At 45.9% G+C, this 20,499-nt stretch overlaps 1 protein-coding gene across 2 annotated transcripts in view; it reads left to right on the top strand.

Moving 5' to 3' along the window:
- Positions 1 to 19,307, top strand: part of TMEM167B (transmembrane protein 167B) — a 23,461-nt gene extending 4,154 nt beyond the window's left edge. Inside the window, exons 1-3 of one of the 2 annotated variants that reach the window (XM_078784335.1) lie at positions 784 to 935; positions 6,221 to 6,352; positions 16,809 to 19,307. In XM_078784335.1, the coding sequence (XP_078640461.1) occupies positions 926 to 935; positions 6,221 to 6,352; positions 16,809 to 16,891 (225 nt within the window). In that variant the 5' untranslated portion in view covers positions 784 to 925 and the 3' untranslated portion in view covers positions 16,892 to 19,307. Of the gene's footprint in view, positions 1 to 783; positions 936 to 6,220; positions 6,353 to 16,808 lie in introns of those variants that run through there. The other variant, XM_078784334.1, reaches the window with a different exon arrangement.
- The last annotated feature ends 1,192 nt before the right edge of the window (positions 19,308 to 20,499 follow it).

Raw genomic sequence — 20,499 nt, 5'->3', positions numbered from 1 at the left:
ATGCGGTGAAACCGCGGTAAACCTCCGGGTGGTTCTCCAAATGGAGGCAAAGCCGATGGAGTAAACACATTAAGAGTATTGTTCAAAACTATTTCCAATTTAAATATTTTATTGTATCGATATTATTATTATTATACGATATTGTACATTTGATTTTTATCTCTGTGTAACATATGGTATTGTTTTCAATAATTTAACGCTAAATTAACACTAAATTTTTAATTGAATTAAAGATTTACAATCCATTTGGTTGTCCTGCTTTGACTTTTTGGGTTTTTTTGGGGACTTTTTCATGAGTCTTTGCAATCACATCATTGTAAGTGATGAGTAATGAAATGAAGCAAAATATGCGTGCACAATATTCTAGGTGTGTGTGTGTGTGTGTGTGTGTGTGTGTGTGTGTGTGTGTGTGTGTGTGTGTGTGTGTGTGTGTGTGTGTGTGTGTGTGTGTGTGTGTGTGTGTGTGTGTGTGTGTGTGTGTGTGTGTGTGTGTGTGTGTGTGTGTGTGTGTTGTGTGTGTGTGTGTGTGTGTGTGTGTGTGTTTTCTGTTCGAAACAGGAAGTGTTGGTATGAAAGTGATAACGAGATGGAATGCAATGCAGCTCGAAAGACAGATTGATGTTGTACATATTTTACACATTTCTTTAGTCATGTATATAACATAAGCAAAGCATGTCACCTATCATTTACGGAAAGACACAACCTCGCCACGTCGAAACTAGTTGACCAATCACCGACGTGGTGTTGAAAATGCACCAATCACAGAGCACTTTACACAGCGGTAAACCGACGAATGAAGAAAGAGCTTGTTATGTGCTCCAGCTGCAGGATTTTTAGCTTTGAAGGCCTCAAAGTTGACATGGTCTTGTAGGAAAGGAAACAGAAGATCTTTTTGTAAATCGGCGGAGAAATATCGAGTCGGAAAATGGCAAACGGTGAGTTAACAAATTACGTGTTTAAATGCTCGTTTTTTTTTTGTTTTGTTTTTTATCGGAGAACCCTTTAGATTTGACTGGAATCTTGTCTGTACTTCAGCTTTTTTAATGTGAATGTAGTTAACCAGATTGATCGTGCAATTGCTCGTTTATTTGTGCAATTTATGAGGAAGAAGAGTAGTTTTTACGGCGTTGTTGTTTGATCTTAACCCCGATTGAAAGTGTCAATCATGTCTTGTGTGTTTTAATCGATGATTTGCCGAATCCATTTGAGAGAACTGATTAGATACCATTAACCTTCTCCAATAGTGGTTCCATCCAAATCATTCCGTGACTGTGATGGTGGGGTTGTTCCAGGGGCATTTGTACGATTTTTAAACCTTTATAGTCTCCTAAATACACTTATAGTTATTATAATAATTTGTTCTTGTTATGCTTTACTTTCATACAAGCAACTTCATCATGGTATGTCTCCCAAAATTAATTCTCATCACAATGTTTTGAACAGAGCCGGTGCAAGGTATTGGTAATGGTATTACTGTTAGTATAACTATTAGGCGCCTCCCTCCCCCTTTCCCCCCACCCCCGACCCACCCACCCCACCCACCCCTCCCCACCCCACCCCACCCCCATCTCCCTCCTATCCCACCCCACCCCACCCCATCTCCCTCCTATCCCCCCCCATACTCTCTCTCCCCTCCTTCCCCCTCCTGCCCCCTACCCCCCCCCCCATTCCTCCTCTCCCCTCCCTCCCTCTCCACCTCCCCTTCTCTCCTCCCTCCCCTTCTCTCCTCCCTCCCCTTCTCTCCTCCCTCCCCTTCTCTCCTCCCGCCCCCTTCTCTCCTCCCTCCCCTTCTCTCCTCCCTCCCCTTCTCTCCTCCCTCCCCTTCTCTCCTCCCTCCCCCTCACCCCCTTGATCCTCCCCCCCACCCCCTTGTCCCTCCCCCCCCCTTGTCCCCCCCACCACCTTGTCCCTCCCCCACCCCCTTGTCCCTCCCCCCACCCCCTTGTCCATCCCCCACACCCTTGTCCCTCCCCCACCCCCCTTGTTCCTCCCCCACCCCCTTGTTCCTCCCCCACCCCATTGTCCCTCTCCCACCCCTTCTCCCTCATCCCCTTGTCCCCTCCTCATCCCCTTGTCCCCCTCAGCCCTTGTCCCCTCCTCATCCCCTTGTCCCCTCCTCGTCCCCCTTGCCCCCTCCTCATCCCCTTGTCCCCCCCTCAGCCCCTTGTCCTCCCTCAGCCCCTTGTCCTCCCTCAGCCCCTTGTCCTCCCTCAGCCCCTTGTTCCCCCTCAGCCCTTTGTCCCCCCTCAGCCCTTTGTCCCCCCTCAGCCCTTTGTCCCCCCTCAGCCCTTTGTCCCCCCTCAGCCCTTTGTCCCCCCTCAGCCTTTGGCCCCCTCAGCCCCTTGTCCCCCCTCAGCCCCTTGTCCCCCCTCAGCCCCTTGTCCCCCTCAGCCCCTAGACCCACTCAGCCCCTTGTCCCCTTCAGCCCCTTGTCCTCCTCATCCCCTTGTCCCCCTCATCCCCTTGTCCCCCCTCAGCCCCTTGTCCCCCTCAGCCCCTTGTCCCCTCAGCCCCTTGTCCCCCTCATCCCCTTGTCCTCCTCATCCCCTTGTTCCTCCTCACCCCTCTTGTCCTCCCTCACCCCCTTGTCCTCCCTCACCCCCTTGTCCTCCCTCACCCCCTTGTCCTCCCTCACCCCCTTGTCCTCCCTCGTCCTCTTGTCCCCCTCCTCGTCCTCTTGTCCCCTCTCCTCGTCCTCTTGTCCCCCCTCCTCGTCCTCTTGTCCCCCCTCCTCGTCCTCTTGTCCCCCCTCCTCGTCCTCTTGTCCCCCCTCCTCGTCCTCTTGTCCCTCCTCCTCGTCCTCTTGGCCCCCTCCTCATCCTCTTGTCCCCCCTCCTCGTCCTCTTGTCCCCCCCTCCTCATCCTCTTGTCCCCCCTCCTCATCCTCTTGTCCCCCCTCCTCGTCCTCTTGTCCCCCCTCCTCGTCCTCTTGTCCCCCCTCCTCGTCCTCTTGTCCCCCCTTCCTCGTCCTCTTGTCCCCCTCCGCGTCCTCTTGTCCCCCCTCCGCGTCCTCTTGTCCCCCCTCCGCGTCCTCTTGTCCCCCCTCCGCGCCTCTTGTCCCCCCTCATCCTCTTGTCCCCCCTCCTCATCCTCTTGTTCCCCCTCCTCATCCTCTTGTCCCCCCCTCCTCATCCTCTTGTCCCCCCCCTCATCCTCTTGTCCCCCCTCCTCATCCTCTTGTCCCCCCTCCTCATCCTCTTGTCCCCCCTCCTCATCCTCTTGTCCCCCCTCCTCATCCTCTCTGTCCCCCCTCCTCAGCCTCTTGTCCCCCCTCCTCAGCCTCTTGTCCCCCCTCCTCATCCTCTTGTCCCCCCCTCATCCTCTTGTCCCCCCTCCTCATCCTCTTGTCCCCCCTCCTCATCCTCTTGTCCCCCCTCCTCAGCCTCTTGTCCCCCTCCTCAGCCTCTTGTCCCCCCTCCTCAGCCTCTTGTCCCCCCTCCTCATCCTCTTGTCCCCCCTCCTCATCCTCTTGTCCCGCCTCATCCTCTTGTTCCCCCTCCTCATCCTCTTGTCCCCCTCCTCATGTCCTCTCTCGACCCTTGTCCCTCATCCTCCTCCTCACCTCATCATCTCATCATTCCTCCTCCTCATCATCATCCCTCCTCATCATCCCTCATCATCCCTCCCCCCTCCTTCCCCCTCTCCCGCCTCCCCCTCCCCCTCCCCTCCTCCTGCCCCCTCCTCCTCCTGCCCCTCCTCCTCCTGTCACCACCTCCTCATCATTCCTCTCCTCCTCCCCCCCTCCTCATCATCCCGCTCCTCCTCCCCCTCCTCCTCATCATCCCTCCCCCTCCTCCCCCTCCTCCTCATCATCCCTTCCCCTCCTCCCCTCCTCCTCATCATCCCTCTTCCCTCCTCCACCTCATCATCCCTCCTCCCTCCTCCTCATCATCCCTCTTCCCTCCTCCACCTCATCATCCCTCCTCCCCTCCTCATCATTCCTCCTCCCCCCTCCTCATCATTCCTCCTCCCCTCTCCTCATCATCCCACCTCCCCTCCTTCTCCTCATCATCCCACCTCCCCTCCTGCTCCTCATCATCCCTCCTCCCCCCCTCCTCCTCAGCATCCCTCCTCCCCCCTCCTCATCATCCCCCCTCCCCTCCTCCTCCTCATCATCCCACCTCCCCCTCCTCCTCCTCATCATCCCACCTCCCCCTCCTCATCACCCCACCTCCCCTCCTGCTCCTCATCAGTCATCATCCCTCCTCCCCTCCTCCTCCTCATCATCCCTCTTCCTCCCCCCCTCCTCCTCATCCTCCCCCCTCCTGGATCTTTATAGCTGGATCAAGATGTGAATCAAGGCTAGACAGGTGAGAGGTGTGTGCAAGCCAACAATAGGCTTAAATTACTCATTAAAAATGCCCAATATTGTGAAGGACTAGCTGATACACATTAAGAATCAGGATGGCTAAATGGTCATGCCCCTTTTGGTATAATATACGGGTTGCGAGTCCCTATGGGTATGAAGTTGGAATTGAAACCTCTGACCAACATTTGTTCTGCTATTATTTGTGTCCATGCATGTTTCTCAGTGTAGTCATCATTCTGGGAATACTTGCACAACATAGCAACCAAAATCCCACCTCAGGTAGGCAGGTAGATTCAGTTTTACATTGCCTAACTTATCTCGTCCCTCTTTCTCCTGTCCACCCAGGTCACACACGTTCAAACACAACCCCCACTCCTTTCCCTCACCCTTTTCCTTATCTGCCGGTCCAGCTGCCTCGTCCCTTTGATTCTCTTTCATGCTGTGAATTTGTTGTCCTCTGTCACTTACCTCCTCCCGAAGCCCATATTTGTATCGACAAAACAAATACATCCCAGGTTCAACTTGCAACATTGTTGAATAGGCAATTGCATTCCTTGTCGAGCCAGTGATATTTCAACAATCATGGAAAACATCCGGAATTGGTGACTTGAAACAGAAAATTAAATCGGACATGGAAAAAAACGGTATCTTGGAGTAAGTAACAAAAATCAAGTCGACTATTCACTACATGGTCTAATTACTCTCATATTCATAAGATTTTTCAAGTACAGTATATTGGTTGTTCTTGTGCATTATTCTGTCTGTCAATCGCCTATAGGTCACAATTTAAACTGTTCTTCATGAAACTTCACCAGATGGTAGAGTTGGTCATAAGGAAGAAGCCTATTGCTGGAGTTCAAAGGTCATCTTGAGGTCATATTTTTTAAATTGCCATTTTTCCTCCGATTGACTTGAAAGTTGAACAGCATTTGCATATTGAGTTACTAAATTGGGAAATAAACTATTTTTGAGGTCAACTCTAGGTCAAACTTCTAAAATCATCAATTTTCATCTGAAAGTCACTTTTCATCCGGTTAACCTGAAAATTAAACAGCAATTTAATAGTGCATCACTGAATTGGGTAACCAACTATTAAAAAGTCAAAGGTCAACTCTAGGTCAAACTTCCAAAATCATCAATTTTCATCTGAAAAATTATCAATTTTAATCCAAATCGAAGCTCTGCTTTGATTAAGATCGTCAATTTTATTCTTAATGAAATGGACAATTTGATGTATTCAACTATCCATGGCAACCTTTTATTCTGTGGAGGTGTGGATTTTGCAGGTATCATGCTTTGCATGACGTCTTCTTGTTTTGTGTTATTTTAGAGAATCTTATAATTCTCCCATCGACACATCCACAGCATAATTTATGAAAAGTAGTTGTATAACACTGCAGTTCAATGCACAAGGAATACTCTCCGTTCCAGAAGAGCGAGCACAGCCAATTCTCTCGCTCGTGTCAATCGGAGGTTGTGTAACACGAGCAGGTGTCCGTCCGGTGAGCTGAGAAAGTTATCCAAGTCTTTTGATGTGCAGAGGTCCGGCCCTTTCTCTCAGGTACTTTCCCAAGTATCTTTAAGAAGCTTGGTGAGCCATTCCAAGTCACAATCCTTATCATGGACACATCATATACTTTGTTTCACCCTAAAGTCTTTAGCTTCCTGGGGTTTCTGCGCATTCTCACCGAGCATTTTGGGGCGGATTGTGTCATTTTGAAAGTGCCGTATTTGCGAGCAATTTTGCGGCATAAGTCATTGGTGTGAATGGGGGTCAGTCGGCAATGCCGCTATTTCAATGCCGGCCCTTTTGGTGTAAAAACTGGTTCACTCTGTTATTATCTCATTTTTTTCTTTCTATTATCCCAACCCTGGTGTTTTTTAAAATCTTTACTGTTGCATTGTTTGCAGTATACTCCCTGGATGGGCTGCTGATATTTGGTGTCCTACTTGTGTGCACGTGTGCTTACTTGAGCAAGGTTCCTCGTCTCAAGCGCTGGTTGCTTGCTGAGAAGCAAGGCTTCTGGGGGGTACTGTATAAAGGTAATGCTTTGGAGTTGTTTAAGGACAGATATGAGACAATAATGTGATGCTTCTTCCTCATGCAGCAATGTTTCCTGTTGTGTTTAATGTTGGGTGTAAGCAAGGGGTGTTATGATTGTTGTTGGTCTGACCAGCAAAGAGTCAAATTACAAAATGGTGTTTATTTTTATTGCATTCTACAGTAAAACCTTGCCATCTGTAGGGGTTTATGTTCCTGTAAAACTCGGCGAATGGCAAAATCTTAAACGGCAAATTGCTTCTAACAATAACATGCAAGTCAATGAGATACGTTCCAGCCTCACAAAACTCAAGTCCAAAAATCATTAATAAATTTTAAAAAATAGAACAATTGAGCAAAACAAGATCAAATATGTAACATTTACCATCAATAAGAAGCTTTTTCTGCTTAGTGTACCTGTGCAGTACAGCACAGTATTGTGATCGATCTCCAAGGAGTGACCCACAGTTCCTTCACGTCTATTATGATTTGAACTTGCTTTAGTGAAGACAGGACTGCACAGTCTTCTGTAACATGTTTTGTTGTGTGTGGACACAGCCTGGCAGCGGTTGCAAGTGCCGTCTGTGGCATCTCTAATATGAATCTCCTACGCAACAGAACGATGAAAATGAACACAGGGTTCTTCTTCTTCACCATGATCATTTTCTTATTTCAATTCACCACCATATTTGGCTAAAGATGGTCGAAGAAGAAATGCGAGCAAGGGGGTTAACAAGGGGAGATGCAGAAAATAGGGCAAAATGGAGAAGATTGTCATGGGGACCGCAAGGCTAACCCGCATAAGGACCCCGCTCTTGCAGGGAAAATGGCCTTAAAATGCTTGTTGTTGTTGTTGTTGTTGTTGTTGTTGTTGTTGTTGTTGTTTCACCACGATCACGATCCTTCGTTTTCGTCAGAGATTATTTTGTTTCTTTATACTGTTCCTTTTGTTATGTTGCATCCTCATGGAAGTGTTTAAAAAGTTATGGAAACCGAACGAGTTTAAGATGGCGGGGTTTCTTTTTTTTTTTTTCAACGTTGCACCATGATACCGGAAGATGCAGAATGCAACATTTCAAATTTTTACATTTTTTGGCTGTACGGTACAGTTTTATAATTTAACACACAATGTTAAATTAAGGAAAATACTGTCATCCAAAAATGTTCAAGTGTTTTAAAAACTTGTGTGAAAACCCAACGAGGTTAAGGTGGGAGTAGTTCAATTTTCCACAGATATGTGGGAGTATTGGCACAGAGGGAGAGAAAGGGTGTCTAAAAGGTAAGCGCAGATAAGCGAAATCGTGGACATGTGGATGGCGAGGTTTGACTGTACTAGCAAAGTACCCTTCCTTACGGATGGGTTATTTCTCCCACTTCTATGTCTTTGGTATTATATTGCCTATAACCACGTGACTGGTCCAGGAATGACTGAATCACGTGGGCCGTCAACCGTCCATGACCACCAGCTGGGTTTGACTCCCCGAACCAAGGTTGCAGGCCTCAACTCCCGATACCTCGCCACCACCTGAGCACGTAACCGAGGTTCCCGTCCTTCGTCCTTACAGCTGTGCACGCTCTTTCGTACATTGCCATCACTACTCTGATCAACGATTCCTCCACTCCTAACTTCCTCATTGCCCATGTCACTACTTCGCGTGGAACCCTATCTAATGCTTTCTCCAGATCAACAAACCCAAGAAACAACTTCTTCCTCTTCTCCATGTACTTCTCCTGCAACTGCCTCACAATAAAAAGTGAGGCTGTCATTCCTCTTCCTGGCATAAATCCAAACTGCATTTCGTCGATCTTCACTTTTGTCCTTTTACTCCTTTCCAACACCCTTTCCAATACCTTCATTCCATGCTCCAATAACTTTATCGTTCGATACAAGCTACAGTCCAGAGGGTCACCTTTCCCCTTGTATAGAGGGACGATGGTACTCAGTTCCAAATCCACTGGAATGCGGCCTTCTTTCACCACGAGATTACAGATCTCTGTCATTCTCTTCACACTCCAACTTCCTGCTGCCTTCAACATATCTCCCACAACTCCCGTCGGCCCTCCCGCTTTTCTACTCTTCATTGCTTTTATCGCTTCCTCAACTTCCTTCTCAGTTATCTTCTCTGCCGGTCCTAAAACTGGGTTACTCTCTATGTTGCCATCCCATTCATTCTCTGCATTCAACAGCATTTCCATATATTTCTTCCATCTTCCTTTAATTCCATCTGGGTCCATGGAGAAAATGGTGTGGAAATAAAATGGAGAAAATGAAAATAAAATGAAAACACATGGAGAAATGAAAGAAAATAAAATGGTGTGGTGAGTTGGCCAATACTAAGCCTTGCTCCGATGAGGACGAATGCAAAGGGACCCCGAGTCTCCGCGGGGGAAACGCTCAAAATGGCATGAACTGCCACACAACATCTTAGCCGTGAAGCGGCGGCAAAACGTCCTCCTCTCACTCCTCGATGAGGAAGCGCAGCGTGGCCACAACCTCCCCGAAGAGCACTGCGTCGAACAGGAGCCACTCCTTCACTGGACAAAGGCTCCACAAAGCTCAGAATGTCCTCTCCCCAAGCGCACACGAGTCAAGCGACCGCCCACCACGAAGCCAGTACCACCACGAAGCCGAAGCCAGTACAATGCGACCGCTTGCACCAGTGCCAGAACGAGAGCTAGGGGTGGAGAGCGCATCCTCCTTTTTCCCTCGCTGACGTCACTCCCCGACCAATCCTGACGTCCCATTACATCATCCCATGGCGCCTTAACCAGTCACGAAGCTTAGGGCGTGGTTTCTCCGTTACGAGTCCTCAAGGTGGAGTCTAGCCTCCTATGGTCCTTGGAGGCGGAGTCTAGCCGCCGTTCAGGAATGTTCGGCTGGGCCGGGTTTGTTCGGCTGTGCATTCGGGAATGTGCCCTATGAAATGTGCAGTGTTTGTCAGGCTTGCCGGTGTTGTTGTAGCAATGAGGTCGATTGCATGGCTGGCTGAGTTTTTGTAAGAACATAGGAAAAAAATCACAGGGGGCCAATTACACACTGGAGTTTATTAATATTATGCCCGAGAACTAATTAACACAAAAGCCACGCCCCTTATGGCGTCATGCAAACACTCTTAACCTGAACGTTTACCCTGCTTACGTACATCGAGGTAGGCTTCTTCTTCGCGTCACACGGTCCATGTTAATTTACATAATCCTGACTTCCCTTCGGTGTTTCATCCCTACCACAAATGTAACTATAGATACAGACTTGGCATTTAATATGGAATATTTTTTTTGTGGGGGTGGACTTACTTTTCAAGATGTCTTAGAACCAAAAGTTCATTGGAATTATGTTGAAATTATTCTAGATTTTGTTAATGTGACCTTTAAAAGAAACAAAAACCACATTTGACATTTCGAAACAAATAAATTGATCCTTGAAAGTGATGTAAACTGATATCGAACTCAATTCATGGACAGTAGTGTTAAACTTCTGTACGTTTTCCAGAAGTATCTCTTTATTTTGCACATTAGCCAAATATTTTTTAAACAAAAACAAAAGTTATATTACGACTGGGATTACGGACAGTAAAATTACAGTTCAGTACTTCGTGTAACCCCCACGAGCATTCAGGAGAGCACGTACACGTTGAGGCATGCTGTTCACGAGATTTGCCAAGGTTTGGACAGGAATCGCTTGCCATGCAGTGACAATAGCCTGCTGCAATTCACGCACAGAGGTCGGCTGCTGGTCCAAGTGGTCGATTTGACGCGTTAATTCTGCCCACAAGTTCTCTATCGGATTCATATCCGGGGACATGGCAGGCCACTCCATATGCTCTACACCACGGTCAGCAAGAAAGTGTTGGATCATGCGAGCATGATGAGGCCGTGCATTGTCATCTTGGAAGACAAAGTTTCCTCGAAAGGCTGCACGAGCAAATGGAAGCAATGTTTCTTCCAGAATGGCCCTGTACTTGAACTGGTTCAGGTTTCCATTCAGAACAACCAGGTCAGTTTTGCCCCCTGCATGAAAAGCAGCCCAAACGGTCACCCCACCACCTCCAGCTTGGACTCTTGGCACTATACAATCTTTGTTGTAGGCTTCATGCACTTGTCTGCGCACTCGGACGCGGCCATCTTGATGATAGACCAGAAATCTAGACTTTTTTTTTCCTTTTTTTTCCCGTATACATAATCGAGGCTCCTGAAAGAGCTAACATCTATCACACAAACAAATCAAACAGACAAAGAACCAAAGTATATAAAAAGGGGAGCGGTAGACAAGATGGGGAGAGAAGGGGAAGCACATCGTTTTTGGAACGATATTTCAATGTAGAAGAATCACTTGTGCACAGAAGTCCATGCTCGATCCTTTTTAAATGCTGAGCATCAAGCAAGGAATAATATGTGCAACTGGTTGTCAGAATAATAAATGATTCTTCAGGTCATAAACAAGGGGAAAAAAGCTTAGAAAACAGTCTGGGTAGCTCAAAAATGACAAATGAGACCGGAAATTACCTAAATTGGCTTTATAAAATGTATTTACAACTTTGCTGCAACTTTCTTTTCTGTCTCACATGATAAAATAAATGATAAAATATACAACCGGATATTGATTGAGATAACCAAGTATCGACGACGAAATGACAGCCCAAAATGAATATGTGGTACAGTACGTACAGTGTGAAAGATAAAAGTCATGTAACTGTAGACAGATGGCACCACTGAGCTGAGGTTGGATTACACAAGTCCCGAAAGGCGGAAACCTTCAAAGTCACTTTCGGCATCATCACTCTCCCCGAATACCGCCTGCCTGAATACCCAAGCTTATTAGACAGATTTCTTCTTCCTAATGATACTTAATACATTCTCCTAAAACCAACCGATTGGTGGACATTGATGAGACCAGCACACCACTCTTCTTCCACACCTCATCTCTCTCCAAATAATACTTGTCACAAATAAGACTTGTCACTGAAGATCACGTGATTCCAGTGTCCTGGCTGCCATTGACGGTGCTCTCTGGCCCACTGCAATCAGCGCTGGCGGTGTTGTCTGGTCAGGCGTGGCTTTCTCAGGGGACGCCTGGCACGATAGCCTGCTTGAACCAGTCGTTGGTTGACTAGCCTTTTGGATACAGGCACATTTGTCAGTTGCTGCCACTCAGCCCTAAGCCGATTAGCTGACTTGGTACGGCCATTGCGGACTAACTGGTGCAGCTGGCGATCATCCCTCCTTGTGGTTCTGCGGGGACGTCCTGGCCTCGGTATTGGAGTAGGACACCCCTCTGAGCATTTCGTTTCAGGATCTTTGACACCTGACCTTGAGTGATGCCATACTGCCGAGCAATAGCACGCTGTTTCATGCCGTAATTTCGTAAAGCCACCACTCCATGACAAACAGCATTGTCGAGTTGACGGACCATCTCCAGAGGAAGCGGCAATAACTTTTGGAGACGTGCAGCAGTTGTTTTCCACTAATACAGAACGCAACAACCTTTGTATACCTGACTGTGAAGCCAATCATCAAATGCACCTGTCCGTACATTTTGCCACGCCACCTGTGATATAATTCTGTTGTTGACTTCTTGCTGCGACAGACAATCAGTGACATGGTTCTTTTAACAAATAAATCACCAAAGTGTAAAAGAAACTCACCAGATTGATATACTGAGTTAAGAAAGTAAACCCAAGTGAAGAAAAAAAATATATTCCATATTAAATGCCAAGTCTGTATGTATATATATATCTATCTATATAAAGCAGTAAAGTATTGTTACGGACGCGGTTAAAGATGTTATATTTGCCGAGCGGAGGCTCCGCGACTCGAACAGTTATTCCCCGACTAATACCCGATTTGCCCCAAACTTTGGCCGGATCGCGCCACCGCTATTCAATCGGGAAAACTCTAAAGCGACCGAATGCAAAGAGGAAAACGAAGGCAAAGAAAGGTTGGAAATACTACTAAATTGATTTACTATTCACACACATAAGCAAAAAGACAGCAGTCACGTTTATTTACAAGCACATGAGACGCAGGTGACACAGTGAAAATACTAGCTTATACAGACTTATTGTTACTACCCAGGGACAAGCCAAAAGACAGACTACGAGCACACTTACACGGGAATGATGATAGGACTGGCGGGCGATGGATGGCTGGCGGGATAGGGAGGTCCAACTAGTCCTGCCCCGATCGACTCGTTGGGCAGCCGCCGCCCCTTCGCGGCCCTGCTCCAAACTGCCGTCCAGGCCTCACGCTGCTGTGGCTGCAGTTGCGGTGGCTCGATCTGCAGCTCAACTCTGGAGTTCTCTCGCAGTTTCGGTGGCTCGATCTGCAGCTCAACTCTGGACTTCTCTCGCAGTTTCGGTGGCTCGATCTGCAGCTCAACTCTGGACTTCTCTCACAGTTTCGGTAAAAGCTCATCTCATCTCAACTCTGGACTGCTCTCGCAGTTTCGGTAAAAGCTCATCTCATCTCCACTCTGGACTTCTCTCGCAGTTTCGGTAAAAGCTCATCTCATCTCCTTTTGGAAAACGCCCTGCCGTGGGTTATATAGGCCCCACCCCTCAACCTTCGCGAACCTCCTCGATGCTTCTTTCCACACCCTTTCCAAGTCCAACCCCTTGTTCGTGGTTGGTTGAGTGGGGCTGACTCACTCCTCCCCTCTATGACGAGGTGGGGACCCGCCTTTCTTCCCCAACCCTGCCTCGTGGCCAATGGTGGCAATTGTTGGAGCGGAGGTAGTTTCCAATCGACGAAAGGGGGAATGGAGGCTTTGGGAATGGGAATGAAGGGAATCTATCTCTTTCACTGGTGCAATGGAGTATTTCAATTAATGGGAGACACAGCCTTACCCTAAAACACATAATAAGATATAAGCTATCGAACAGGGGTATTCTATGATTAGCTGTGGTGTGGGTGCTCTATGGACTAATTATGGGACGCCCTTTGACCTTTACACAGCTCCGGAGGCAGGAGGCGCAGAATAACCAATATTAATAATAAAGCACAATCAAAAAAATACAGTCCTCATATCTGCAACAGTATGTTTGTTTGTTTGTTTGTTCTCTTATAACTCGAGAACTACTCATCGCAGAGCAAAACCAAAGGCATATTCGGAATCAGTACGTCTCAGAGCAACTACAGCACACCTTAAAATTTAAAAAACTTCGCGTTTTAAAATTATGACATCATCAGCGTATTTCGGAACGTTAATTTTTTAACTTCATATTCGGAATCGGTACGTCCCAGAGAAACTTCGTAACGTTAATTTTTCAACTTCATCCGATTGACATGGGACCAACGGCATGTGACAGAGAGTGAAACATTTATTTGACGACAATGACTTCCGACTTCCGGGTTCGGAATGCGGGACCAATGCCATTTGACAGGGAATAAAAAATAAATGCGACATTCAATTGACGACAATGACTTCCGACTTGACTCTCCCCTCCCCCCTCCCCTCCCCTCCCCCCTCCCCTCCCCCCTCCCCCCTCCCCTCACCCCTCCCACCCACTCCCCTCCCCCCTCCCACCCACTCCCCCTCCCATCCCTCCCCCTCTCCCTCCCTCACCTCCCCCCTCCCCCTCCCCCCTCCCCCTCCCCCTCCCCTCCCCCCCTCCCCCTCCCCTCCCCCCCTCCCCCTCCCCTCCCCCTCTTCTCCCCTCTCCCCCTCCCATCCCTCCCCCTCCCCTCCCCATCCCCCCCTCTTCTCCCCTCTTTTCCCCTCTCCCCCTCCCCCTCCCCCTCTTCTCCCCTCTCCCCTCCCCCTCTTCTCCCCTCTCCCCCTCCCCCTCTTCTCCCCTCCCCCCTCTTCTCCCCTCCCCCTCGTTCCCCTCCCCTCCCCCCTCCCCTCTCCTCCCCGCCCGGCAATACCGGGTACTTCTGCTAGAATACTGTATATATATTTCACTTCCTGTGTCCACTTTTGCCTCTTAGGTTATTCGGGGTACAGGTCCTGCATTAACCATGAGTGAATTGGCTTTAAAAATCCGGTTACAGGCCAATTGGGAAATATTTATTTAATACACCATTAAAAGATTAACTCAACACCTCTCATCCACGATTGTATCAGAACGAGCTGATTCGTCACACGGGCACAGATTGTTGAACCCCAATATGGCTACGTTGAAAAATTTTGCAACACTATTTTTGATAAACCTGACACGCCCCATCCCCTGAAATGCCGCATAACGCCAGACCAGACACTCTAAGATATTACGGAACACTTGAAGACACGCTCTCCCCCTTCCAATCAACACTTGACCCACAGAAAGCCAATGGAAATTTGATGCAAGAAACCCAGGCAGGTTATAGTCAGCAGAGGCCTACAGGTCGAATAATGACTTAGGCCCACCAGAAAACCAAGATGACGGCCATATTATTTTGTCTGTATGCCATGGTGGGTGGAGTTGAGTGACAAATGTGGGTGGAGTTCAGCAGCTGTCTGATCAATGGGTGCACAATTCAAAAATCGACCCCTAACAAGAACCACAACAACAACCCTGTGGACCACTTGTAGACCTGCGATGTTTGAGAGCATACCACCATTCACAACAGTCATCAGGAAAAGAATTGGCTTTGCTGACCATTTTGATGACCATCATGTATCCACCGATTGGCAGGCAGATAACACATTGTGCAAGTTGAGGGCGATACTGATGGTTTGAAACCATTTTTGCCACTACTAGGAGTCGGCAGAGCCATAGAATACTTGAGTTTGATGAACTTAACAATAGGCGCCATGTTATCAACCAACTGTGTTCACGTGCGTTAATTACGTACTTTTGGAACATACCTTTGAGACCTTTTACGAGATGCATTTTGGTACCACTTTGAATTCCTTTTTTTAAGGACAGATATGATGCCCTATAAGGACAGATAAGGACAGATACGAAGGAAATCACAGAAATTCCAGATGAGTGAGTTGTCTGATCTGGAAAGCTGGATGGCAGCACACAGAGGAGGGAATCCTCTGGATTTATACGCTGACTTGATCATGACTTCATTTTAAGTGTGTGCTTGGTAACAGTCAATTACCTAATAGCGGCTGAAGGAAAATAACATCTGCGTTGTTACAAAGCATTCGTAAGAAGTCCCAACTCATCGAAAGGCAAACTTCAATCTTCCAACACAGACATGTCAATGATTTGGTTAGTAAAGGAACTTGAACAATCAGCTCAACGCGGTCATGTTTTTGGGCCCGGTAAATTGTGGGAACAGTACTGTATACTTGCTGAAGGTGGGGATATTGCATTCCCTCCATGTTTTTTATCAGCCAAAGGGCAACATTCGAGGAGAAATTCCAACCTGTTGACAGTGTGTCACTGTCACGCTATCCCACGAAGAGGTGAATCAATTGAACACTGGAAAACAATACGAGTTTCAGAAAAGTTTTGCCATGTACCATTTACAATGGGAGCTCGAGACAACGAGTAAACAATTCCAGTCTACAGCCACATTATGATCTATTTCTTTATTATATGGTGGAAGTGGCACTCAAACTTACATCCCAGGTGAAGTCAACCCGTCTACAAATGAGTTGGTGTGATTGAAGGCTTGTGTGCCAGGGAGTTTGTTCATTTGTTTCTTTTTGGACACAAACCTCTTCACTGGCTATGACAATAATGAGGCGTGGTTTCTCCGTTATGAAACCAAATGACATGACAGGAGAAATGACATGACAAACGGGGAGACCTCGGATGACAAACGGGAGAAACACAGACAAGACGGTGCATACTAATGTACTAAGGTCCCAAGCATTTCACAAGACAGTCTGTAATACAAGTGGTGGAAAACATTGTACACTTTAGCATTGGGCCTGGCCTGTACTTTGCAACAAATTAGATGACCATGACAGCTGGTAGAGCTCTTCTATAATGCTGGTCACACAGTCAGCTATGATATTATTGAGCATATTGATCCAGCTTAGCAGATAAAAAACCACCTTTAGAGGCTATTTTTCCCCGCAAAGCGGGGGTTGGCCTTTTTCGGGAACCGTGGTTGTTGTTGTTTTTCGGTCCCCTTTTTGAAGCAATGTTTTACGGCCGGATGCCCTTCCTGACGCCAACCCTTTTTGCCGCCTTTAACGACAAACGGGGAATTACCAGTGAACTGGTACTCAATTAGCCGACCTCGGAAGGATGACAGGCTGAGTCAACCCCCCTGGTGTTAATTCAGCGATCGACCGGGATTCGATCCCAGGATCCTACGATCCTAAGCCGGCACCCTAACCGCTAGCCCAACACCAGGGTTAACAGATAACGCTCTCAAATCAATGGACTCAAGTACAGGAACAAATCTAGTGCCTGGATGATTTGTATCGTTTACATGGGGCTGCATTGACCTAATTGATAGTCATCTTGAACGTAGCTATACTTTACATGTGTGGTAGTTGACAGCTTCTGAACTGTTCCTGAACCTTGCTGCCATGATGCCACCTTTAACATATCTTTTTTTTTTGCCTTTCAGCTTCGGTGATCGGGACTCGTTTACACATCCCTGTCTCTCTCTGCTGCGTTGCTCTTGCCTTCTACGTGCTGCTCATCAAGTGAACTTGTAAACCTCTCTTGACGAGAGAACTATGATACATTGTGGACATTTTCTCACTTTGAGGATGTTGACAATTCAGAGGTGATGGTAAAAGAGAGATTATTCCTATCCAGGATGTTTCTGGTATCGAATACGCAACAGAATGCTTGGCTCTGAAGGCTAGTATTTATTGCTCTGTATCGACTGGCAAGAAAAACAATGCATCTTTCAAACCCGGTTCATAAGAGCATGTTTATCCAGTGTGAAATGAGGTACAGCCGTAATTTCTAGCATTCGCCTTATTTTTCAGAGCAAAAACAGTGAGCTTGTTTCCCACAGCAGTAAATATCCTCTTATCAACTTTTAATTTACAAAACCCCTTTTTTTCTGCTCTTCACTTTGTGTACTCATTCTGTATTTCCAAATTTGTTTTTAATGCTACCAACAATGTCATTTGATCCAATACAACTTGAGCTGAAAACCCTGACTTTTAATTTTATTGAGAAACTGATATCGTTGTCTTCAAATACATATTTGAATCCTGCGAAAATGTTTTGATGAGGCTGGAAAAATAATTTGTAATGTAGCATTCAGCTTGGCACTGCTGTTGGATGTATGTTGTTGGATGTTAGACTATAAGGTGTGTCAAGATATCCAAGAATCTCCAAACCAAGCTTAAATTAATAATTTGATAGGTATTCGAGAAAAGGACAATGTTGACTGTATAAAGCCAAAGTCGGTCTTCATTGGTGAGAATCTCAAGAGGAGTGTATTTTTTGGTCATGGCCTTTTTTTTTTCTTTTTTTAATAAACATGTGACTTCACAAATTTTTTTTTTTTTTTTACCGCTGGAGAAAAACTTTTTTCCTTGTTACCTTTTAAATAAAGGAGTCTATTTGAAATTGCTAAAACAGACATGTTTTGATTCTTCAGCCTGTTGTACGTATCCTTCTAAGTGTTTACTCCATCATTTGCTCGCACCTCTGCGTTTCGCATTTCTATTAGCTTTATATTTAGTGGAACCTTTACTTTTGAAAATCCAGGTAGTAGACCATTCCATATTATAGGGGCGGGATGGGGAGGGGGTGCAAATCACGTTTTGAGTGAAGGAGGAAAGGAGGTTCAGCTGAATTGGGAACATTTGAGATGGAAGGAGTGTTTGGAAAGGGGGGAAAAATTACATTGTTTTTACATATGTAATTTGTTAATGGTGGCAATTCATTCCATTTTCAGTATCTGGAAATGTGCATGAAGATGCAGGCTCTGTAATCCATGGTAAATGTGGAGTGCCGCTGAAGGGAGAAGTTTTTTTGCAATTATTCTTGATACGTCTGCTGTTTTAATCTCTTGGCTTTGTGTGAACAACCTGGTTCGGTTAATCTCTGGTGTACTTGATACAATATCATATTAACGATTTAACATTTCCCTCCCCTGCCCCAAAGTTGTAATTTGACCGTGAGTCGTGAATGCAACCTTCACATACACGGATTATTCTTACGAGTCCTTACGGATCGCCAACTCGTAATCAATCACAAGCATCCGTAAATAACTCGCTGGTATCCGTAGATAACTCGTCACAACTCGCAACAACTTTTGACATGTCAAAAATCATCTTCCGTTATTTACGGATGCTTGCGATTGACTACGAGTTGGCGATCCGTAAGGACTCGTAAGAATAATCCGTATATGTGAAGGCACCCTAAACAAAACCCACCGTCTTGAGAGTCATGGTGCCTACTCTTTCTGTACTACAGCAGCCCCAAACCAAAGTTATCCCCACAAGTGCTCAATGTCACAACCATTAATCCTTGATACAACAACACAACAACATGCATTTTAAAGGCCATTTTCCCTGCTAGAGCGGGGGTTAGCCTCCTTGATGTCGACTGATAATTAATCCTTGATGTCGACTGATAATAATCCTTGTGTACATGAGAATTTACGAAATGCAGAAAAAAAGAGTAATTATCTGGATAATACCTTGGGTTGTTGCTCACAAAATGGGAAATTGGAGATGCACTTACTTATGGCAATTAAATGTTTTGTCCTTTACTTGGGTTTTCACTGGAAGAATCTGACTTTGCAACCCAATTTCTTTCTCAAAATGTCATTCTTAAACTTATTGCTTTGTAACAACTGAAATGAAGCCACATAACAGCTGTCTATAGTTGCAAACACTGTGGGAACATGGAACGGGCACCTATCTATCCGTACTGCATCAAATGTAATCTTTTGTTCCATTGAAAAATGTTTGCAACTCAACTTTGAAATTTGCTGTAACTTTGTTGTTTATTTTCATGCCAGGTTTTTGATGGGGGCAGATGGGGAGGTTGCAATCATAAGTTATGAAACATTCTGTTATATATTGCTTTGCACTTGAAGTTTGATGTACCTGGGAAAAAAAAAATTGATGTACCAATAAATTGTGGAGTAAATTTCTATCTTGTGTTTTGTGATTATATTTTCTTAAAAGGTGGATGGGATTCATTTTCAGGAAATGCAGGACTGTGCCAACATGGGATAGCATGATAACTTGTAGGATAAGTTAATTGTGCAAATTCAGTGACATTCATTCATCAGTGACGCTGGGTCAAACTTTCAGGGGTTCATTCATCAGTGATGCTGGGTCAAACTTTTAGGAGTTTATTCATCAGTGACGCTGGGTCAAACTTTCAGGAGTTCATTCATCAGTGATGCTGGGTCAAACTTTTAGGAGTTTATTCATCAGTGACGCTGGGTCAAACTTTCAGGAGTTCATTCATCAGTGATGCTGGGTCAAACTTTTCGGAGTTTATTCATCAGTGACGCTGGGTCAAACTTTTAGGAGTTCATTCATCAGTGATGCTGGGTCAAACTTTCAGGAGTTCATTCATCAGTGATGCTGGGTCAAACTTTCAGGGGTTCCTGGTTTCAGGGGTTCCTCATTTCTATCCTTGAGGATGGAAGTGTTTTAGGGGGAAAAAAAAAAGTTTGAAAAAACAAACAAACAATTTTGGGGATTTTAATGGCAAAGCCCTTTAAAATACGCTTTATTCATTATTCCTTTTAATATTCGTTTTCTCTGCATCCATTGGTCCAATTGCCATGGAATTTTCACCATAGAAGTGCATCTTCCTGTGGAATTTTCCAATGATAATTATTAAGACGTCATAGGTCACGTGATATGAGTGGCATCTTGGAAAACAGAAAAACTTTGCCCCTCTATCTCTGAAACCACTCCATGGAAAAAATGAAAGGTGGCACATTGTAAAGCACTCCCCATGGAGAATAATGTTAATGATGTCATAGGTGCCTTCATTATAACGTCATAAACAGACGAGCACTTGATCTGCTCAGCATGAAATTTCTTGAGCGTGATGTAGGGATAAATTGGTTGAGAAAAAAAAGCAAACGATGACATCAGTCACGTGGTTTGGTAGCCATATTTTTACGGCGTAGCCTGTAGGGCAATGCCGTCTCGAACAGTGTTTGTCCATCCTGTGTATGTATAGAGACATGACAGAAGTAAATAGACACCTTTAATTTATTCATTGCATCTGTATATTCATTGCAAGATGGGAACAGTGGTGAGTTTGAGGTGAAGGTGGGAGTGCATCAGGGGTCGGTACTAAGTCCACTACTATTTGTAGCT

The sequence above is a fragment of the Myxine glutinosa genome, chromosome 1 (assembly GCF_964187855.1).
Source record: "Myxine glutinosa chromosome 1, kmMyxGlut1.1, whole genome shotgun sequence".
Lineage (NCBI taxonomy): Eukaryota > Metazoa > Chordata > Myxini > Myxiniformes > Myxinidae > Myxine > Myxine glutinosa.
The sequence above is the reverse complement of the archived record's forward strand: the minus strand, read 5'-3'. Positions and strand labels throughout refer to the sequence as shown.